This window comes from Ciconia boyciana, chromosome 17 (assembly GCF_034638445.1).
Source record: "Ciconia boyciana chromosome 17, ASM3463844v1, whole genome shotgun sequence".
In the NCBI taxonomy this organism is placed as follows: Eukaryota; Metazoa; Chordata; class Aves; order Ciconiiformes; family Ciconiidae; genus Ciconia; species Ciconia boyciana.
Window position 1 is genome coordinate 5,666,570 of NC_132950.1, and position 22,231 is coordinate 5,688,800.

General features: G+C 51.9%; 3 protein-coding genes across 16 annotated transcripts in view; 2 read left to right on the forward strand and 1 right to left on the reverse strand.

Moving 5' to 3' along the window:
- Nucleotides 1-232: 232 nt before the first annotated feature.
- Nucleotides 233-15,271, reverse strand: UNC45B (unc-45 myosin chaperone B). Of its 3 annotated transcripts, none has more exons than XM_072882247.1 (22): nucleotides 14,841-15,271; nucleotides 13,838-13,959; nucleotides 12,040-12,123; nucleotides 11,735-11,904; nucleotides 10,903-10,939; nucleotides 10,389-10,564; nucleotides 9,711-9,800; nucleotides 9,044-9,211; nucleotides 8,243-8,411; nucleotides 7,791-7,961; nucleotides 6,783-6,954; nucleotides 6,125-6,425; nucleotides 5,622-5,716; nucleotides 4,793-4,934; nucleotides 4,203-4,343; nucleotides 3,891-4,018; nucleotides 3,392-3,458; nucleotides 2,902-3,015; nucleotides 2,679-2,794; nucleotides 2,203-2,320; nucleotides 1,941-2,096; nucleotides 233-1,009 (listed from the first exon to the last, which is right to left on the reverse strand). In XM_072882247.1, exons 4-22 carry the CDS (start codon nucleotides 11,894-11,896, stop codon nucleotides 743-745), a joined length of 2,790 nt encoding a protein of 929 aa, XP_072738348.1. In that variant the 5' UTR covers nucleotides 11,897-11,904; nucleotides 12,040-12,123; nucleotides 13,838-13,959; nucleotides 14,841-15,271; the 3' UTR covers nucleotides 233-742. The 3 variants fall into 3 exon arrangements, with proteins under 3 accessions (XP_072738348.1, XP_072738347.1, XP_072738346.1); XM_072882246.1 differs by lacking the exon at nucleotides 14,841-15,271 and adding an exon at nucleotides 14,192-14,712; XM_072882245.1 differs by lacking the exon at nucleotides 14,841-15,271 and having other exon boundaries at nucleotides 13,838-14,712.
- Nucleotides 15,044-22,061, forward strand: RAD51D (RAD51 paralog D). Of its 12 annotated transcripts, none has more exons than XM_072882250.1 (12): nucleotides 15,044-15,107; nucleotides 15,716-15,851; nucleotides 16,895-17,011; nucleotides 17,101-17,162; nucleotides 17,260-17,441; nucleotides 18,217-18,298; nucleotides 18,411-18,545; nucleotides 18,993-19,088; nucleotides 19,275-19,365; nucleotides 20,246-20,316; nucleotides 21,249-21,416; nucleotides 21,927-22,061. In XM_072882250.1, exons 2-12 carry the CDS (start codon nucleotides 15,770-15,772, stop codon nucleotides 22,008-22,010), a joined length of 1,170 nt encoding a protein of 389 aa, XP_072738351.1. In that variant the 5' UTR covers nucleotides 15,044-15,107; nucleotides 15,716-15,769; the 3' UTR covers nucleotides 22,011-22,061. The 12 variants fall into 12 exon arrangements, with proteins under 12 accessions (XP_072738351.1, XP_072738353.1, XP_072738350.1 ...); XM_072882252.1 differs by lacking the exon at nucleotides 15,044-15,107 and adding an exon at nucleotides 15,245-15,358 and having other exon boundaries at nucleotides 17,101-17,186; nucleotides 17,323-17,441; XM_072882249.1 differs by lacking the exon at nucleotides 15,044-15,107 and adding an exon at nucleotides 15,245-15,358.
- RFFL (ring finger and FYVE like domain containing E3 ubiquitin protein ligase) overlaps nucleotides 21,935-22,231 on the forward strand; it is a 36,690-nt gene continuing 36,393 nt past the window's right edge. Inside the window, exon 1 of the mRNA XM_072882261.1 lies at nucleotides 21,935-22,061. Within this exon, the coding sequence (XP_072738362.1) occupies nucleotides 22,028-22,061 (34 nt within the window). The 5' untranslated portion in view covers nucleotides 21,935-22,027. The remainder of the gene's footprint in view (nucleotides 22,062-22,231) is intronic.

The window sequence follows — 22,231 nt, forward strand, 5'->3', positions numbered from 1 at the left end:
CTCCTCGTACAGCCTTTCATGGTGATTTTGTACGTTCATTTGAGCAGCACTGGACAGTTTGCAAGTGGTGAAAATTCAGCCTGTGCTACCAATGACTCCAGCTTCCTGGGTATGATGCAAGGCTGCAAGTGGGAGTTGCCTTAGATTCTCCATTTGCTTAATAAAAGCGGAACAGGAATTCCACATGGAACAAAGTAGTGAATTTATTAAGAGTTCATCCACCATCCTCACACTTTGGCACACCACTTAAGGCTGTTTAAAAATACCATAAACGAACAAAAAAGCACACAGCTAACACCCAACCTGTTTCTGACTACAGGATAGAAGGCATTTAACCCTCCCTGTTCCACCATTGCTAGACATTCCAGAAGTACCAGGAGCTGTAGATGGCTGCAGAACAGATTTCAGCTCAGCTGAGTTTCCTTCCAACAGCCCCCCGGCACATTTCCAACACAACCAACTCTTTTACAGCTGTGCCTTGAAGCTTTCATCATTATCAGCTGAATGGGGGCAAAGAAAGGATTTACACCATCTGGGAATTACTCAGATGGACACTTCCCAAATTTCCCAGGCAAATGTCCCCCTTTTCCTCATACAGTTTCTGATCCTCCAAAGTTGTCCCCAAATTATTCTGTGCCTTGACAATGGCACTAGATTTTCCTCATGGCTCTCATTTTCCCACATTTCTCAGTAGCTTTTTCCCCCCCCCCCATTCAGCCTTTTTTTGGTGCTTTTCATTTCCTCATGCCTGAGAGAGAGGTTTGATCAGCCCATAATCCATGAACCTCGTGAGGCAATCACGTGCTACATTAATGATGTGCTGCTTCTTGGGGTCATCTTCTTGCTTGCCAATGTATGTCAGGATCTCTAGGAGCTCCGACTCCACCAGCTTCTTTGCTAGCTCTTTGTCAGCACTGATTAAGTTGAAAGCAATGACCAGTCCTCGGTGCTGCACTTCCATGTTATCATGCAAGCAGAGCCTCTGCAGGATTTCAAGCCACTGGGTGGTCTTCAAGGGAGAGAGAGATCATTAGTATTGATCTGAAGAATACCGCAACCAAGAATGTGAGTTTGGCAAGGCGTTTCTCAGCAAAGGAAGCACAGGGACTCACCCTTCATACTCATGCCAGGTATGGTTATTTGATTCTTCAACTAAGGAAACCTAGCTCCAAACTTTTGAACCCAGTTTTTGTTACACTAAAGTCAGAAGCTTTCATGGCACTAGCACCACATGAAACACGTTTCATGTTTAGGCTGCTGCAAATCTCTGTGCAAAGAATCTGATCAGAGTACTGACACAGCTGAGATGACCAGAAGCAGACCACCCACTCCCCCCACTGATTTTCCTGAGCCCCTCAAGGGCCCAGGAAAGCCCTGAACTTGATTAATAATTTTGATTCTGACAAGCCCCCGTGTCCAACATCAGCGTGTGTGCAACACAACAAGGTTCATGAGTTCTCAACCACAGCTCTTTGCAGATATTCAGCTATGCAGGGTCTGAGTTCTCAGGATATACAGATCTGTGTGGGAAATGGAGAGGTTTGGGGATCTGTAAAGCTCAATAGGTTATCTATCAAGCTCTTCTCATTTCCGAGTGAAACAAGTTTTGGGTTTCAAGTTATTTATCAAAAGCTTTGATGGCCTATAGAATAATAGTCTGCATTCCTAACCTTGCTTGACAGTTAAGATTCTGGACTTAGCTTGAAGAATAGCTGTATAAAAATGTTTCGGCTCCGAGATGAAGTCTAGTATAAGGTAGGCTGGTTTACTTTGTGCAGGGACGGACTAGGAGCATGCACACCCAGGTCTCAGCTTCACCACTAAGCTCCTCACTATCAAACTGGTGGACTACACCTTCCTTTTGAGAGGCATTTTTATGACTCAGCCAGGCCCCTCCAAGGATATGTCTATACTGCTAATAATCAGACTTATGGTCTTACCACTTCAGTCATCTTAGAGCAGAGTTTCTTTTGTGCTGCTGTAAGCATGGCCAGGGCTCCTGCTGCTGCAACCTGGACTTTCTCATCATCCTCACCACACAGTAACACCACCAACTTCAGCCGGTCATTTCCATCAGCCACAAACCGCTCTTGAACCTAAAAAAACCCCCACGATACCAGAGATAACACATTTAGGAATGCCTCATTGCAGTGGCTCACAAACTGGTGCACACAGTCAAGTCTGAGATGCCCAGTGAGTTACCTCCTTGTTGACCACCAGGTTGCACATGCATTCTGTGGCTGCCTGTCGAAGTTGGTCGTGATTCTCAAACATATAGTTTTCAATATCTGGCAGGGCCCTCTCTTTGACTATCTTCATCCTGTGTTGAAGAGCAGTCCAAATAAAATACATCATGGGACAAGCAATAACCAATTTATAAAATATTAGTTGCAGACAGGGAAGGCCTTGAAACAAATCAGTCCAAAGCACTGGAGCTCACGATGTGGTTCATTCCCTATCTAATAAAGATTAGGTTCATGTCTTTCCTCCTTCTAGAGGAAAATGTGCCATACTCCTCTTCCTGGCTATTTTATTCATTTTTTAGTTCTGAGACCTTTGTAGCTCTGCCAAAGGTAGCTCAAACTGACCAGTCTTCATAGTCCTAAAAGAAAAGCGTTGAACTGAAATTCACATTCACTCCTGGGGAAGAAAGAAGGTCGAAAAGCAGTTAAACTCACCTAAGTTTATCACTTCTTCCTGAAAAGTTAGTGAGACCTAACAGAGCCTCGTAATTCTGGAGGCCATCTCTCTCTGTGTTCAGCAGGCTGATGAGGGGCCTCACCACCTCGTACACCTAAGAAGAGAAGGCATGTCACTGCTTTTCCAGCTCGCAGATCTTGATAATTCCTTTAGCAAATGAAAATTGCCAAGATTTTTTAAAATTCTTTTTTTTAAGCTTACCCTCTCCCCTGGGAATGCCATGTCTGGATTGGAGATAGCAGCAATTTTTGCCAGAGCGTGAGAAGCCTTTATCTTGCCAACTTCTGTGCCTTCCACAGCCAGAGGTATCAGGGCCTAGTGATACACAGGAAAGCATTCAGTGCCTCCGAGAAGATTTACAGGATGGCCTTAATATATAAAATAAGTTAAAAATATCCTAAAGTTGCGTCTGTTGAAGAAATGGGTCTGGACTGTAGCCAACCACGATGTCTTGCTTTTGTTCTCAAATAGGCACCACACCAGAGCTTGTAGCTCACACACAGTTGTTTCAAGAAGACTGCTTCATTGGAGGCTTGCAGAGATAGGACTGGAGTGTCAGGGGCTACCAGCCCCAGGGGCTACCACGACAGCTCATGCTTTTCTGCCACATTCCCTCACTGTAGACACGTTGCAGGCTCCCAACAGACATTAACTGCACATCAGGTTGGGCTGCAAACATAAAAGCAATCACCTTTCCACCGCCTTGAGCGACAACGGTCCCGCGGTCCTTGGGGTCTTCACACAAGGCAAGAAACACCCTGCAGAAGCACAGCATCGTTTAGTGAAACAGCCATGTGGGAAGGCAATAACCCACGTCCCGCATGAGAAGTGAGCTAAAGCTTTGCAGGGGTGCCAGATCCACCAGGTAAATTCCAGTGCCCACAGCACTCTAGGAGGAAGCAACAAATGGCACAGTAAGAAGTTTCCAGGCTTGTAAGATGAACTCTATTCCAGCCAAAACCAGCACAGAGGACTAGAAATTCAAAAATGCATCCTGGCAAGGCAGCCCTGTAAGCCAGCTTCAAGGTCAGAACATGGATTTTTATGATGTTGCTCAAGAAAAACTTTGGTTTTAAACCTTTTCTCCCTTTTCTCACCACCCCATGAAGCAAGGAGCCAGCCCAGGTGCCCATCTCAGTGGCACATGGGCTGGCCAGCACTCCCAGCTCCCACGACAGCAATGAAGGCACCTGGCGATGAGCTCCTTGCTCTGGTCCGTTAGTATGGCAGTGTCTGCCTTCACCATGCAGGCCAAGGCGGAGACGACGCCGGCTTTCAGCAACCGCTTCACCCGCTTCACCACAAAATCCTTCTTGTCCTAAGGGGGGACATTAGAAAGGGATTAGCCCTTTAGCAGGTGCCATCCTGCTAACTAGAGCCAAGACAGCAAAGCAATTTCAGCCTCAGAGACAGGAGACCTGAGGTCTGTGGCAATGGATACACTGAAGAAAGTCTTTAGATCCAAGCATCTCCTCACAGCTCCCCAGCTGTAGAAAACCTACTTTTGGATGCTCCTCAGGCACATGCTGCTTGGAGAATTTTGCCAGTTGCACCAGCTCTGGGACCAGCTCCTTGGTATCATAGCTGTTGGTACAGTTCACCAGCACAGAAGCCACAGAATACAAGATAGTCTTGTCGCTTGCCTGCACAGAAAAAGAAAAGCTTATGTGAGGGTGAGGAGGACCTGGCAAGGAAACAGGTCCCTTAGGATTGCCATCATGGTGATTTGCACTAGCTGAAGCGTTCTTAGGCTCATCCCCAGCTTTATAGCCCAGGGCAGGAAAAAACAAAAGTTTTTATGGTCAAAAAGGCTGTTTGACATCATCAGATGCTGTCAACACCTTGATGCATGTGGTTTTCATGCAGTTGCTGACAGTAAAGGTAAGAGCATCTTTCCTCAGCCTTGGGAGAAGAGCAGGACGATAACAACCTTGAGGTGTCTCCATGGCCCAGGCAAAACTGATGTTTTGCTAAACTAGAGGTGAGGGGTTGGGGTCATAGCTCCTCCTGCCTGGGAAGACAGTGTTGGCCTGGAGAGCTGGGAGAACTTGATGCTACCAGAGGAATAACAGAATGAGGTAGGGAGATAAACCTTGGCTAATTCAAACATAGCTTGCAGAGCTGGCTCATCTTCAACGAAGTCATCTTTCACATCTGCATCGAGGGTTAGATATGCCAGCCCTTCCACAGCCCATTTCCTGGTGCGGGCATCAATGCTGGTGTTACACAACCATCTGAAAGAGAGAAAAACATCTGCATGTCTGTCTCAGGAGCCAGGACTAATTTCTCTGGGAGAAGAGGGAGGAAAAACAGATATTGAGATGGTTTCAGGCCCGAACAGGTACTCAGGGTTCTGCTGCAGCTCCTGAAGACTGTGGATGCTTCCCTTGAGACATGACCTTCCTCCCATGGCCCAACTTGAAGGATCTAAATGCTGCAGGGAAAGACAGGCCAGAACAGCTACTCAGCACTGCTTTGCCTCCACCGTCACATGAAACACGTGATGCCCTGCTATCCAGTGCCAGCAGCAATGATCACCCATTCCCTTCCCAACTTCATCCCACCTCCTTGCTTAGTCCACCTGGTAAATTCACCTTCAGAAGGTACTTGTGAGTATTCTAGATAGCACTTGATTAGGCTGTACCATTCTGGCAAAGAGGGAGGCACCATGTCTGGTGTCTCACATGGGAAGTGAGTGAAGGAGAACGCTCATCTGGATATTGAGGCAGGAGAGACATATGGTTGCTTGAGGCACAGAAGAGCTCCAGGTCGCAGTGCAATGGCCCTGGGGCACTGTCAGCTGTCAGGCAGCAACAGTAAATGAAGGCAATGTGTGGGCAGGATCTCTGGGTCAAGGAGCATATTGTATCTTGCAAAGTATGGAACAACAGAAGAAAAAAAAAAAAAGTAAAATCACTCACTTTCGGCACTGCTTGGCTAACTTCTCCGTGGACCCCTCAGCAAACTGCCGCAGTCCATAATCTGTACCTCCTGCTGAGCCCAGCTTGCAGAGACCCTGAGGAGGACGAAGAGGATACACCAGTGAGAAAGGTTCATTAATCCTCTCGTATTGCTGCCCCAAACCAGCCTAATCCATATCCAAAGTTTGAAGTCAGTTCTAACCAAGAGGAAGCATTCTAATACCCAGTAGATCATTCAGCTTGTAGCACAGCAAAGTGAGGTTTTGTGCTCTTATTGGGTGTCTTTAATGGAAGATTAACCAGCTTTGCCTTCAAAGTTACCAATAATCCATGTGCTCTCCTGGTCTGCCATCTCCCCCTTCCTTGTAGGGGGAAGCACCGTAAACCATTCCCTGGCTGAGGTGAAGGAACTCAACATGTTCCCAGGACCTCCCCCCTCTCCCAAGTCTGGGGTTAAGCTGGTGAGTGTGGCCAACAATAGAGGCAGGGGCTGCCATCCTTACCACCAGGGCACGAATTTTGATCTTCTCATTCTTGGTCTTCTTGTAGATCTCCTTCAGGAGTGTCACCCCATTGGAGATGATGAAGGTAGCCCGGCTCAGCTTGGTGGAGGCATGGATGAGGGCTTCCACAGCCACCAGCTGGTCAATCTCCCTCTCAGACCCACACAGGGCAACCATCATCTCCATGACTCCCTTCATGCCAAGCAGCTTGTTGCCTAAGTCAAAGGGCCCTTGCAGAACTCCAGACACCATCTGGATGGCATGGAGTGTCTTATCCATGTCCTGTGGGTCAATTTTGCTCCTGCATGGGATAGAGGGAGTCAGCATGTGGAACAGTAGCTGCTTACAGTTCTCATTCCCTCGGGCAGGGAACATCTTCCCTCAGATCAGGAACTGAGCTCCACTGCTGAAATATATAGGTATTTGGGGCACAGCTGAGCCCAAATTCATGCAAAGGCTGTGATCCAGCAGGTAGGATTACAATGCAAGGATCTGAGGATCCCAGCTGAAGGATCCAGCAGGATCTCAAGCAAATCATTATCTCCCAGGGCCTCAATTTGGCATCCAAGCGGATTGCAAGTGCCTTATCTCATCCTTAAGACCTCCTGCTCCTGTGCCTCTGGGCCAGCTCAGCCCCAGCAAGCCAGCCCCGACTCACTTGATGTACTCCTCGCAGATCACCCGGTAGTTGTCACGCTCCGGGTCACAGCGCAGGTCATCGTAGAGTTTATTTAGGAGGACAGAGGCAGTCAGCTGGGTGTTCTTTGTCAGTGGCAGGCAGTCAGGCATCTCAGGAATCTGGCCCACCACTTTCAGTATCTTTTTTAAGCCTGGAAACAATGGAGAGATACGTCTGTTAGAGGGGAGAGGGTCAGTACAAAACTCAAGATACTATTTGTTGGTTTCTTGCAGGGAAATAGCCAGCCTGGATGATTTTCCATTACTTTGCAGCCTAATCACATAAGCCTTAAACAAAGAAGGCACTCGCATATTTACTGGGGAGGAGCTTCTGCTGGTGAGATTACAGGTTTGCAGCATCAGGTTTTTATCCAGCTCTCAGAGTGAGACAAGCAAAACTGTGCATTTGTTCCCTGGCTGGATCAATTATTTTTGTCAGGAGGCATTAAATCTACTGACCTCTGAGGCTGGAGGCTTTGACTGAGGAAAAGTCAGTGACTTTCAAGTGATGTCTTAACCCTCCTTTTGCTAAAGTGTTATTTAATAACTTCCAAAATGGTAACACACATATGCATTGGAACTACTACAAAAACACCCCCCACACAAATTCCTCACCCCCTTCCAGTTTTAGAAATGACTAGTTTAAGGATCCAGCAAGCTCAGCAGGTGCTTATCTCATCCTGTCTAAGCTAGACAATTTATCCAAGCCAAATCCTCCTAACATTTGCAAATACTTTGGAATAAACTAACCAGAGAAGTTAAGTCAGTCCTTTAGAAACTGAAAAATTCTTCTCATACACAGGGGTTTTTTTTCCTCTTAATTTTAATAATGTTTCCTGCTAGTAAGTTTAACTTTGCTCCAGGCTTGCATGCACCAAAAAAAGCCAGAGAGGATTTATTTTATAGAGAGGATCAGTCCTACAGGTATTCAGGCAGAATACACAACTCCACATCTCAAACCTAAACAGGATGGAGGGGAAGGACTCACCATTGTCGATGACAAAGATGGTCCTGCTGTTGTCATGGTCTTTCAGGTCCTTCCTCGGTATATTCTTGTTGAGGAGGTTGAGAGCTTGGTCTCGCCCTTGCCCAGATACTTTCTTACTGACCAGCATATCCAGCAAATGCATTGTGATCATCCTCAAATCTTTTTTAGTATCTACACAGAAGCAAAACAGTAGCAGCCAGTTACAAGAAATTATCTTTGAAAGCAAGTGAACCCAGTGAAAACCATTCAAAGCCATTCCGTGGCTGGAATATAGGTATTTAAGTTAACACCATGAGACAAGAGCTGTGTGCAGGTTGTGATCCTGGACAGCTGAAGGGTAAAGTCCCCACTTCACCAAGGAGTAAGGGGGACGTCCCAGGAGCAGAGCCCTCCCTGCTCGCCCCGATTCTCCTCCAGCAAGGCTGAAGGACCACCCGGTCATGCACCGTTACCTAGCACTACAGCCTCCTCCTTCCCGTGATGCTCCTCTTTCCCCTGGCCCAACAAGCAGTCAGTGATGGTCTGCAGGAGGTTGCAGACAGCCAGGGAGATTTCTTCATTCTCTACCGACATCCACATACAAATGTTGTCAATGCCCAGGTAATGGAGAATGGCTGTGGCCTGGCCCCAGAAAGGAGAGAGCAGGGCAGCTGTTAGCGAAGGGTACGAGCCTTTCCTTCCCGCATGCTTTAGAAAGGTCAGGCTCAGCTTGTACAAAGCAAGTACTTACCTGGGTGTATCCCAAGTCAATCACAGAATCACAGGACCATATAGGTTGGAAAAGACCTTTAAGATCATCGAGTCCAACCGTAAACCTGACACTACCAAGCCCACCACTACACCATGTCCCTAAGCACCTCATCCAAACGGCTTTTAAATACCTCCAGGGATGGCGACTCAACCCCTTCCCTGGGCAGCCTGTCCCAATGCTTGATAACCCTTTCAGTGAAGTGAAATTTCCTAATATCCAGTCTAAACCTCCCCTGGCGCAACTTGAGGCCATTTCCTCTCGTCCTATCACTTGAACACGTACAGCTTTGACCCTGGAGGTGAGGAGCACGGTAACAGAGGTAGTTTCAATAGTCTGTGTTAACCCCACTTGCTTATTTGTATTTTTTTCCCCAGAATGAAAAAATTTATTTGTAGGATTTAATGTTTTCCCACTGCTCACAAACATTGTGAACTGTGGCAATTTTCCACTCCCTCAGGTGCAAGGCAATAGCAGTGAAGGTCTCAAGCTCCCCATTACTTACCCGAGCCTTATGTCCCGTGCACATACCCGAAAGCGTCCTCACAGCTGCCAGGATCAGCTCAGCATTTTTGGTTTCTATCAGCTGCAGCAGCAAGCTGACCCCATTGTTCTGGAAAATCCTCTCGGCACCCGCTTCTTCCCGCCCCAGGACTATGAGGTTGTTTGCAGCCTGGGTGGGAGACAGAGGAACCAGGGGTCAGCGGCACGGCCCTGCCGGCAGCCTCCAAAACACCTCCGTGCAGCTCTGGGATGTCCTGGTGGGAGCTGTGGGGTGGCCATCTCCCGACGGATGCAGTGGACCAGGTCTGACCCCACCAGGCAGTTTCTCCAGGGGCAGCTGGGGACTGGCTTTGCTCTGCCCAAGACAAGCGGGTCACTGCTTGGAGGGAAGCATGGGGAAGGTGGCAGAGACGGGCCTGAGCAGAAGTCCAGTCTGATCCCACCTTTGGAACTCCAGGAGGTTGGTCCACCTTCCCACAGCACAAGGGTGATGCCTCTTTGGGGCATTTCCCCTCTTGGTTGTCTCTGAGTGCAGTTCGTCTCCCAGCTCCTTACCTCGTCCTCCATCCAGGGGAGGTGAGGAAGGGAATGCAGCCTTCTGCTCCCCAGTGCAGCCTCTGACATTAAACAACAGCAATTTGTCCGGTCAAGTCCAGGACAGTTCTCACCTTTTCTCGCTTTTCTTTCTCGCTGTTCTCATCCAGCAGGATTTCAAACATCTTCTGCACCCTCAAGTCTGTGGAGAACTGAGTGCGCAGCTGTGCCAACAGAGAGTGCATGGAGCATCAGAGGGAGAAAAATCGAGGAGCAATTCTCCTTTATCACTTCAAGGACATCACAGACCCTCAAACCGCAGACAATCGAAGCTGAATAACAAAACAGGCATCGCTTCTCGGCGACCAGCATTGACTACCCATCTCAGACTCCTGGGCAAGGGCAGAGCCAACGCTAAGCCATCATCTCTGAGACCTCGTGGTATGGAAAGATGCAGGGGCTTCCTCACAGCACCCCTGTAAAGGTAACTAAGTCAACGTTGCAACTGCCAGACCCAGTTGCCCCACTGGGCAACAGCCAGTCCAACGCTGGTCCAGCTCCTTGCCAGGACCTTACCAAGACATTCAGGACCAGGCCAGCCTCAGGAGCAAGCTGCCATGCTTTTTAATTTAACCATTCAATCTGATCCTCAGATTTACATGCATCAAGTATGAACTTCCAGTTAACGGAGCCTATTTATCCACCTACAATGCTATAAGTTTCCAGTATGACCAACAATCCATCAGTGTAACCCAGAGCACGGACTTCCCACAGCTGGTCTGTGAACCTGGGATTGTTCCCCCAGCATTTACCTTCTCTTGGATGTCGGCCCCCAGTCGCCTCAGGGTCTCCTGGAAGTTTTTGTTGCGGGGTTCGATGGTGGCACATTTCTGAGCATCTTTGAATGCTTGGTCCAATTTCCCCAATTTTTCCAGAGCTTGGCTGCGCCGGTACAAGGCTTTGATATCCGAAGCATTGATGTCAATAGCTGGGAAAGCGATCCAAAACCAGGCATCAGAGTTTGTTTCCTGGAAATCCTCTGTGTAAACTGTGATTTGCTTTACAGTGACTACAGCTCCTTGAGATGTAGCTGTTATTAACATTGTGAGTGAATTGGTACCTGATTAGCACCGATTGCACCAACACACCAAACTGGTGCATCTTCTTTTGAACCTCCTCTATTAATTCCCTTGTGGCCTCAGCACTTGGGTGTTAGTGGACATCAAGGAATAAGACCACAGCGCCCCAAAAGCAGATGTGAGAGCAGGCTGGAGCAAGCATACCCAGCAACGCAGCTCTCCTTTCTCAAAACAGCCCCCTCCTTACCTCTAGATGCATCCGAGGCTGCCTTGGCATATTCCTCCTGTTAAACCAGAAGGGAGGAGTGGTTCGTTAGCAGTGGAATAGCAGGGCACGTCCCCATTGCTGATGCACCTCTCTGTTCCCACTTACTAACGGGACACCCCAGTGAAATCAGCAGCAGCCTACAGAAGGAAAGATGGGGGTTTAGGTACCTTTTCATCACTGACGGGGGGGAAGAGGAAAAGGTCTGTGATGCAGGTGAGACAACATAGGCTGCTGCTGATGCAGCGGGAGACTGCGGGCAGTGATGGAAGAGGGGATACTCACAACAGCCTATCTGCATTTTGCTTTGGGTTGGTGTCACTTCTCCTGGATTAGTGAAAATTCAGGAACATGCAAGCAATCTGCTAAAATCCCACAGCAGGTCGTTACAAGCTGACTGCAGGAAGCTGAGACAATTTTGGTACAGATAACAATAACTTTTTGTTTTGCTAAATATCTACGTCTGCTTCTCTTGTGCTGGGACAGACAACAAGAGCAATGCCTCTGCACCCCAACCCGTGGCTTACAGAGCTCTCCCGTAAGCATGGAGCAGGCTGGCTCCCAAAAGCTTCAAAGCGATTAAGTGGGACCATCTCCGAGCTGAACCGGCATGCTCAGCCCCATCAGGATTGAAGCAGGGAGGCAGCTTTGCAGCTCCAGGACAAGCCCAGAACAAATAATTTCAGACCAGTTTCCAAACGCTCTATTCAATAAATGGACAGACCACACAGTCTACAGCTGGCGAGCGCCCTTGGCTGCCTCCCTGCTCTTCTCCCCTCGAGCACTGCCCAGGCAAGCCAGGAGCTTTTCTCACCTTTTTCAGGAAACACGCTGCCCTGTTCCTGTACAGCACCGCCTGCAGCGCCTTGTCTTTGTTGAGCTTTATGGCTTGAGTGTAGCTTTGAACGGCTTTCTCATAGTCATTGGCCTGAAAATATTTATTGCCCTCCTCTTTCAGCTGGATGGGATCCTCCATCTGGAGAGCTTTAAGGAAAAACACCAATTTGTGTCCTATTTTCAGCTGCCTGGGTCACTGGGGTCGCCCGCCTACTCCACCAAGCTGAGCTTCACCATGAGACCGATATGTAATTAACACACACATTAATAAAAGCAGCTTACCAGGCTGAAGAGTTCGGAAAGTGAAGACCTAAATTGCTCCTCAAGGCTGCGGCTTCTCAGAAGCTTTTCCCACAGCTGTAGATCCTTAGGAGTCAATTAATAAAAGAAAGAAAAACAACAAAAAAAAGAAGAATTAAAGAAGTTCGCCAGCACCACGGAGGGTCCGTGTGGCTCAGGAAAGAGCTCGCCTCCTGCTCCAAGTTTGGGCAGGACCTGGCAGCTCCTGCTGTCTGTCAGCGTCACCTGTCACCGCAGGCTGTCCCCCTCCCGTGCTATATAGCGCCTGGGGAAGGCTGCGAGCCAGGGCCCCCGGCAGCCAGCCCAGCTCGGGGGGGCCCCTGCGTGCAAGCGGGCAGCACCTCTCTGCAGCGAGAGGGGATCCTCTCCCACCCGCCGGGGCAAATCCCAGCTTCCCTCTACCTGCAGAGCTGCACAGGGTGTGGGGAGCAGGAACAGGGGGGTTTCATGCCAAAAAAGCTCCCACGGCTGGAATGGCTGACCCCCATCGCAATGCTCAGACCCTTTTCCCTTTCTATTTAAGGAAGCGTGAGACAGCTGAGCCTTGGGGACAAGCGGCCCCATGCCAGCAGCTGCAGCAGCGCCCAGCACCTTCCAGAACGCCCTGGGATGGAAAGCTGACTCGCACCCGCTGCTGCCTCCTCCTCCCAGGGCCTTTGGGAGCCCACCCCACTGGAAAACCCACCCGTGTCCGGCACTGCCACCTCCCCTCGTTTCACAGCCCGCCGGCACACACTAACACAGATGTCTGTACTGGAGCATGCTGGCCCACTGCTGTGATGAGAGTTTCAGGTCTTGATTCAAGTGACACCGGTAGACAGAGCAGCACCAAGCTCCAAAAGAGCTGAGCCTTTCAAACCCCCCTGTTTCCCAAGGGTCACGGTCAATCAGGAATTACGCTTTGCAACTTTCCTCCCCCAAAAGGCAGGCCTTGCCTTCCTGAGCGTACCTACGGGCATCCCAGCTATAAAGCAAATGGGGGCACTGGCAGTAGGGATGGGGAAATGACCGAGGAGAACACGGGCTGACCGGTATCGGCTCAGTTGCCCCAATCAGGCTTATACCACAGAGCTGAGCTATAGCAGACGACACACTTCCACACTGAGACACCACCAAGAAAAAAAATTAATTCTCTTTAATACTGATGATCTGTGTTGTGGCTCGTGGATCTTATGCAGCAAGAATTGGCACAAGACTGCCCTGTTCAGGTCTCCCATGTTATTCACCCTGCACCAGCAGCACTGTTCAGTCCCTGGTATCTGGGCAGGAGGCGATTGCAAAGCAGTTTGTAGGTCCCTTTGCAGCACATCACCTGCACAGCAGTTGCAGGCAGCTCAAACACCTTCACCTCTTTGGGGGTAGGTCCAAGGCACAAGGACCACATCTGTGGAGGGTGTAAGAGGCCATCTCTGCCTTGGATAGACTCAGTACAGTGGCTTTTCTAGGACTCACGTGGACTAACATGCCAGAAACCCCTTCCCACATTGCTTTAGGTATAGGGCAAGGAGGGTCAGCTTGCTTCATTTCAGTACTCATGGTGTATATAGTTATCTCAAGTTATCCAGAATAAAGGCTTCACTTTCACAAGCAGCAGCACTGCAGATACTTCAAGTAAAGTAAGTTACAAAATAAAATTGTGTTTGATGCTGCTAATGTTTAAGGCAGAGCTACGAGTAACCTGAGCTCCCCTTGGTCTGCACTTTTGGACAGGGTGATTACACCACACTGGCAGGGAAGAGCAGCAGCTGCCCAGGACACGGGGGCTGGCCCCAGGAGTTACCTTATCCCTGTGCCTTCCCACAGCTGGAGCAGATGTGTCGATGCACTCTGTGACAGCCCCTCAGGGGCTGGCAGGGCAGGCAGTCTCAGCAGCGAGTGCAAGGGGTCCTCTTCAGGCCTCGGCTGAGAAAGGAGGGCAAAAAAGCTTTTCCTGGGGAAATTCAAGTCCCAGGCGGCCAGGGAGGGGGACAGCCTCCGGGCTTCCCCTGCAGCAAGCCCCTTTCAGGGACAGAGCTCTCCCCATCTGCAGGGCAGCAAAGACCCCTCCATGCACCTTCATTTTCCACCCTGCAACCCCAACTGCAAGCATTGGCTGATGAGTCTAACCAAGCCCAGTCCCGGGGTCCCACCTTACCTCGTGGCTCCAAGCCACCTTCTAATCCAGGACCTTGCAGAGAGCTGGCAAGGTCCACAGTGAAATTACACTCCAGAAAATCCCAGGATGAGCTCCAGTAGCTCTAGAGCAACAGCGTGGTTGCAGAGGTAGCTGTGCTGAGCACCCAGGGCTTGAGCTTTTCTCCAACACAGCATTAGAGACCTTCACCTTGGGGTAAAGCTGCATGCAATGTTTTGGAACTGCCCCCCAAAATCCTAATGCAAGTTGAGGGCAGCTAAAGCATGTGCATAGAGCTCAGGTTCATAAAATAACTTCAGAAATTACAATTAATTTTTTTTTCCCTATGCACATCAACTGCTCTCCCAGCAAGCACTCAGACCCCACCAGCTCAGCAGGAGACCATGGCTCTGCCCAGCCATGCCAGCAGCAGAGAGCCCAGCTCTGAACACAAGCTATGCTTTTAGAAGTGAAACAAGCCCTGCTCAGAGCTCTGTAAGAAAAGACTGGAGCAGCCTCACCTCTATCTCCTACTTCTTCAGTCTGTCTCAATTTTTAAACTAGCTTCCTTGATCCCCCCCCCCCCTTCCACCTTCTCCAGCAGCAACCAACCAGGCCAGACTCTGGTTCTGTTATTTACAGAGCCCGGGAGCTATGGCATTGCTGGCACCTGTGCTAATGGTCATTTAACGACAGCCGGGGGTTGGGGGAGTCCCTACAGATAAGGGGGAACTCCCATTTCTGTTTCCTTTGCCGCGGCTCCCGAGCAGGCTCTGGTCCTCCCAGTGTCCCCGCTGGCCCTGGGCTGTGTTGTGGGCTGGAAACCCCCGTTTGTCTGCGTGCGATTCCAGAAGCACCCTTGGGTGTCAGCAGCGGGAGAGGTTTTTCCCTGCCGGGGCCAGCGAGGAGGGGAGAGGCCCCGGAGCGGTGTCTGCAGGCAGGGGCTGGCAGCGCTGCCCCCAGCAGGGCCGGGAGACCCGCTTGCTCGCAGGGCCTTTGCCAGACCGGGGGAGGAAAGCCCTCGCTGGGGAGCGCGGGGCCGGCGGCTGCCGGGGGGTTTGGGTGCGGGGCCGGAGCGCGGGTCCGCGCCGTGCCCGGCCCTTCCGCTGCCTGCAGGAAGCAGGAAGGGCAGCGGCAGGGACCGGGGCCCCGGGGCAGCCGGGCTCGGGGTGCCTGGGCGAGCGGGAGGTGCAGTTGGGGTGCAAAGGGAAGGCAGGGCGGTGAGGCTGGGGAGGGAAACTCGGCGTGGGGCTCTCTGTGTTCGTGCCCGCCCCAGGGGCTCTGCTGAAGGCAGCCGGGATGGGGACGCGCCCGCCGCGCCGCCCCGGGCGCGGGAGCTGAGCCGTGGCCCTGGGCCAGCCTGCTGGCAGGATTTGGGGCTCTTTGGCCCTAAAGGGAGACTAAACACTGACCGCAGCCACCCGTCCCAGACACAGCCTGGGTAGCGTCTCGGCAGCTCCGGGCTCAGGCTGTGGCTTTGCTGCACGCGTGGGGGAGGATCCGTGTCAGGACGGTGCCAAATGCCCTCTCCCCGCTCCTCCGCAGGTCTCCTCTCTTCTCCCGGCCCCGCGGTGCTCCGGCCCGGGGCTGGCCAGGGCCATGGTGGTCCTGCGGGCTGGGCTCTGCCCTGGTCTCACCGAAGAGATGATCCAGCTTCTCAGGGCGAACGGCATCAGGACGGGTAACGGGGCGGCAGCGGGGTCTCGGGCTGGGGTACGGCGTTCCCCGCGCAGTTGGGGTGGCACCGCGCTCTCCTCCTCTGCAGGGACCCATCTGCCAGGCTGGGTGGTCTGGGCTGTGGGGCAGCCCCTGGAAAACATCTGCCTCTGTGGCTTTGGCTTGCAGCCCAGAAGCTGCAGCGGGGAGTTTTCTTAGGGAGAAAAGGAGGGCGGGCGCAGGTTGTCTGCCATGAGCACCAATGCTGGGCATTGACTGCAGGAGCCTGGGGCCCTGCAGCTCCAGTCCCTGCTCCCGCGGCGTCGTGCTCGCTGGAAGGGCGGTGTTGGTGCGATGTCCCTCTTGTGTCCTCCTTACTGGATGGCTTCTGGGTCGTCCGGGTGTATACGATGAGTCAGGACTTCTCCATAGGAGCAGGACAGTGTTAGGACATGGTAGGGGTCTCTGCAGAAGCTCTTTGAGGAACAATCAATTATGGCTTTTAGAAGGTATTTTGGGAGGGTCTGTGCATTTTGCCTCTGAAAAATGCCCAAGCTCTTGGCACACTGCAGCCTGGGCACCTCCTGCTCTTAGAGGGGAAGGAAAAGACTTCAGGTTGACTCTTTACTTGCTCTGAGAAACTGGATTAGAGCTGAGAAAAACAGTGTTTTATTCTTGTTAAATGGGGTCCATGAGATCCTGTGCATGCTGGAGCCGTGGATGTTGTAATCCTTGTTTTCCTTATAAGAACTGCTTTATACCATTGGTTTTTTTTTAACCAATAACATACACAACTATCTGAAAAAATGAATCATGGAGTGGTTTCTGGGAGCAGAGACGGGGCCACTAGTTCTTCTAACTTCTGTGGCTTTAGCCCTTCCTGGCATGCCCAGGGCTGGCACTTGGGTCAGTCACTAGCCCCTTGAGACTGTGGTACACTGGCAGAAGGGGACTCTCTTGGCTGGCCCCAGCTGTCTGATGGCACTGGGCAGCTCTTGAGCAAAACAGGGAGAATTTTTACCAGCTTCTCTCTCTGATCTGTTTTGCAAGAAACAATTTGTTTTGCAGAGGGCAGTGGGGCCATCTCAGAGGAAAAACTCCAGTACTCCATTTTGTGGGGCATCCTGCTCATCCACTTCAAGTGTTGGCAGAGGGCACAGGCATTTTGCCTGTTGGTGCATGCAGGCAGGTTTTGTCTAAGCTGTTCGTCTCTTTGGTGTTCGTGGTCTGTCCAGGTTTGGCTTCCAACTTCTTGTCCCTCATGTTATTTGCAGTGGTAGACTTTGTGTCGTCAGACCTGGAGGATGTTGCCCAGAAGTGTTCCCTGTCGTACAAGGTAAAGGGTGACTCCAGAATCCTGGTATGTTAACGGGGGAGCTCAGAGCTGTTCAGCTCACAGTTTGGATGGGCTTGTCTGGGGGGATCTTCTGCAGCGGACGTTGGTGGCCCTGGACTTCAGAGGGCCACCCGTTTCCAGATGTGTCTCTGCCCACCAGGCGCTCGTTGCAGTGAGACGTGTGCTCCTGGCCCAGTTCTCTGCCTTTCCCGCCAATGGAGCAGACCTCTACGAGGAGCTCAAGAGCTCCACGGCCATCCTGCCCACTGGGAGCCCAAGGTGGGTACGTTGCCCCGCAAGCCAGCAGGTTTGCCGCGGCTGACCTTGCTGCAAAAGGCCATGGTTGCCCAACGCAGGCTTTGGGTTTCAGTGTGGTGATGCCCTGAGCAGGCTCAGTGGTGTCCAGACCATCCCCAGCAGCTGTTCTAAAAACTTCCAGCTACAGCCTGGCTCTGCCTTTTGTGAGCGAGAGATGATTATTCTTCGTGTCCTGTGGCTGCAAAGCCAGCTGGTCTGTGTCCCTTGAGGGAATGACATAGCTGTTGTCCTTGCGAGAGCCTGCGTACCTTTTGGGAAGCGGTTGCGTGTCTCACTTCTAGACTAGACAACATGCTGCCTTCAGCCTTTCCCTTGAGGGCTCCAGAGAGGTGGGTTATGGATCTGGGAGGACTGTTGAGTGATGATGGTCCAAACTGTCTAGATCAGGCATGGAAATGAGTTACTCTATTGCATGTCCTTATTCTTTTCTCCCATCTCCTTGCTGGGTTGCTACAGTGACTATGGAGAGAAACCCAGGGTATTCAAACCTTGCTCCTGGGACCGCAGCTCTTCTCCAGCTCAGGACTGTCCTCTTGTACCCACCACACTGCAGATCTGCTGTTGCCCACAATGTGGAGAGAGCTAAGGATGGGAGGGAAGGAGCAGAGCCTGAGGCACTTGTCTGCATCTGGGAAGGGGACTCTAGGGACAAATATCTGGGGACTGCTGCTTCCCAATGCCCCTGCCATTCTGGCTGAAGATGTGTTGATAATCCCGCCTTGTGTTCAACCCGTAGCCTGGACCAGCTGCTGGACTCCGGGCTGTACACGGGGGAAGTGACGGAGCTCATGGGAGCACCAGGGAGTGGGAAGACGCAGGTGAGTGGGACAGAGGAGGGGAGAGGACAGGTAGGGTGAAGATGCCTTCAGGTGTGTGAAGCACAGGGACCTGGGGGGCTGGCTGGCTGACACTCGCTCCCTGCCTCTCCAGGTGTGCCTGGGCATTGCGGCCAGCGTGTCTCTTGGCCTCAAGCAGCACGTCGTGTTTCTTGACTCCACAGGGGGTTTCACCGCCTCCCGTCTCTACCAGATGCTTCGATCCCGGGCAGAGGATGAGGAAGAGCAGGCAAGTTCCCCTGGAGCTGGTCCTGCTGCTGCTCCTCCACTCATGCTAAAACTGCCTTGGCTCTTGCCTGCAGACAACCCCCAGAGATGGTTTTTCTGTCCTGCTCTGCCTTTGTCCTCACGGGCTTTTTTGGGTTTAAACTCTTCCTCCCAGGGCTGGGTGGGTGCTGTGCTCAGGGACAGACACTGCACTTTGTTTTCTTGGGGAGAAGGGAAGGGCTTGCTGTAGTTGCTCACGTTTTCACTCCCTGAGCTCAATGTGCGTTGCTTCTTCCATCAGTGCAGTGGAGCCAACAGTGTTCATGGGGTGGAGGCAAATGTGGAGGAAATAAGGGTCCCTGGCTCCATGGCATGGTATAAATGCAAAGAGCTGGTAGTAGCTGGGCAGGTGGAATATGGTGGGTCCTGGAGAGGATGAGGCTGTTGTTGATGCCACTTTGTGCTGCAGCTGGAGGCTCTGCAGCGCATCCAGGTGGTCCGCACGTTCGATATCTATGAAATGCTGAGTGCCTTGCAGGAGCTGCGGGATCGCCTCTCCCAGCAGGTAGGAGCAAGGGTCTGGGCCCCTCTCCCTTCCCCAAAGCTGCAAGGAAGGCAGCGAGGCTTACGTGCCTGACAAGTGACACCAGATCACCCTGTCCTGGGGACATTTGAGCCTCTGTGCAGCTCAGGACCTCCAAAACTGCTGGATTTGTTACTCCACATTGCACACAGTGCCGCCTCCTTTCAGGTCGTGAGCTCCATGGGACCTCTCAAGATTGTGGTGATCGACTCTGTCTCTGCTGTGATTTACCCACTGCTGGGCGGCAGGCAGTCAGAGGGTGAGCTGCTTAGTTAGGACGTGCAATGAGGTTGCAGACCTCTGCTCGTCCTGAAAGAGCATCTTCTTCCTGCGTGTGCTGTGCCTGGAGCTGGGGCAGGATGGATGTGGGTGCAACTGCTCCTAGCTTTTCCTTTGTGACTGGATAAAAGGGGAGTCTGTTTGCAGTGTTATCGGCAAAAAATCAAGCTGGCTGTGGTTGTGCAAGCTCATGACGGTGGTCTGAAACCTGGCCAGGGGACAGAGGAGGCACTGAACTGTTTGCCCGCAGAGTAAAACCTCTGCTTACAGTGTCACAGATACATCGTGGTTGCTGGCACAGTTTGCAAAGCTCTCCTGAGGCTCCTTCTGCCAGAAAGGACCATAAATCAGGAGTGAGGGGCTTTCTGCTTGCTGAGATGCTAAGGAGGCCCCTCAGACACCTTCCAGAGGGTCTTGCACACCTGGGTAGCAGCCAGTGCTGTCACAGGAGGTCCGCTCGCAGCTGTGGGCCGGTAGGAAATGAAGCTGTGAGCTGGAGAGAGGGGTCCTGTACCTGCTAAATCAGCCTGGCCAGATTTGTCTGGAGCTCCTCCTGGTGCTTTTGTAGGTTTTTTTGGCCTCAGGGCTTCTCAGATGGGAAAGGAGGGGGTGGGACAACTTGGGGATTGGTCTGTTCATGCTACATCCATTCGACCGAGGTGCCCTGGAGTGTGGGTGCAATGGGTACGTTGGGGTGCTGGTAATGGAAATGGGTTGAAGGTGCCCATAAACACCAGGAGTGGCACTAAATCTAGTGCTCATGTAACTCCAGATGTCACCTGCCTCCGAGATGCACTGTGGGGATTGCTCCCTGTGTTTTGGTTGATCCCCAAACACGCAAATGCTTTGTCCTCCTCCAGGTTTGGCCATCATGATGCAGCTGGCCAGGGAGCTGAAGACACTGGCCAGGGAGTTCAGCCTTGCTGTTGTGGTGAGTGTTGCTGCATGTTGTCCTTCGCGTGCTGGCGTGTGCCATGGCGAGGAGCCCTGGAGATGTTTTGGAGCCCCTGGGAGGGGGGACCCCACTCCCAGCTGAGCAGGAGCAAGAGGCCTGTATCCCACAGCGCTCCGCTCCCCGACATAGCTCTGCTTCTCTGCAGCCTGTGGATGTCTTGTTCCAGCAAGCGTGGAGCAAGAACAAGGCTGAATTGCTGCCTGCTTTTATTGCTGTCCTCAGCCAACACGGCGTTCACTTGATTGAGCAAGGTAGAGTTAAGTACAGACAGATTGAAAGGTTGTTTGTATTTATTTTTGATATAACACCATTCATATAAGGGGCTGGCCAGCTTACTAAGTAAACCTCTTGCTTAGTTGCCTTGGAGGAACTGCAGGGCATTGCATCATCCAGGAGGAGCTGGGGACTGGAAGGGGCTCTGCTCTAGTCTTCCCCAGCTCTTGGCCAAGCAATTGCGTTTGTGTCGATGCGCCCAGACAGGTTGCTGTGACTGCAGTTAATGTGTTTTGAATTGGGAAGGCCATGACAGAACACGGTGGTCTGCTGGCACTGGAAGGTGTTGAGACAGTCCTGCCCTTTGCTTTGCTTAGCAATAAAGTGACAAGGACAGGGTGCCTGGAAGGACGCTTGGAGGCTCCAAGTTAAACTTTGCAGGTGGCTTCAGCACCAGGAGTCGCTGCAGGTTGCAGATATGAGTGAGCTCCTACCTGAGTGCCTATCTGGGACAGTTGCACGGGCTATGTTTAGAGGGGATGGCATGGGTGTGCCAAGAAGGAGGGCTTAGGATGGAGAAGAAAAAACTTCACAGAAGTAGCAGATTGGCCATTATCTCCTGGTGATCTCCAGTGTTTCATTACACTGACTGGCACTGCTTTTCCCGGGCACTGATAAGCCTGTTTGTGCTGCAGGTGACTAACCAGGTGACAAGGGACAGCAGCACTGGCCCACTGAAGCCAGCTCTCGGCCGCTCCTGGAGTTTTGTGCCCAGCACCCGGGTGCTGCTGGAGAGCAAAGAAGCCACCTGGGAGAAAGCCACCACGCAGCGCGTCGCTTCCTTGGCGAAATCACCCCGGCAGGTGAGGCTCCCTGGACCGGCCCCTCTGGTCATGGAGAAGCTATGTGACGTGGACCTGGCTTTGGAGTAGAGGGAGGCTCCTTTTGGGGATGGGGCAGGATCAGGCCTCACTGGATGACCCAGGTCACCTGCAGAGGTGACTTTGGCTTGAATCCTGCCTGCGTATGGGGCAGCACTGCCTGAACCTCCTGGCTCTGAGCCCGCTCTGCAGCCTGATCCAAATGGGTTTGGATGTGGTGGCATGCTGGGCAGCAAAACGCATCCTGGATGTGCTAAATAATAGCGTGTCTGGGGATATCTCGGAGCAAGATGTTCTTTCTTCATGAAATTGCATTCTCTATGCAATCTCTGTGTTCAGCAGACCCAATTAAAATGAGGGCACCAGCAGAAAGAAATCCTCAAGGGGATGTAATTGGGGATTTTTGGCTCTGGGGCAGGTGGAGTGATGTACAGGTTTGCCCTTAGAGTCCCAGCAGGGTGAGGTTAAGCTCCTCTCTGTTTCTCCCTGCAGCCCACGGGGATACAGGTGGAGCTGGATACTGGAAATGGCGATGTGCAGGAGCCAAGCCCAGTGACACCCACACAGGGGCTCTGATCCGGGTGGAAAAGCAAATGTCAAGGTCCAAGAGAGCTGCAAAAAAAGCAGGCAAGCACACTGAAGGTTTTACAGACTGCCTCTGCGTGCTGCAGCCCTGGGAAGGACCAACATGAAGAAGCTCTTGTTCTTCTGCGCTGGGGAGAAAATGAGCATGGGGTTCCCCGGAGATCTCCTTGCCTCAGCAGATGCTGCCTGCAGTGGCTGGGCTGTGTGGGCAG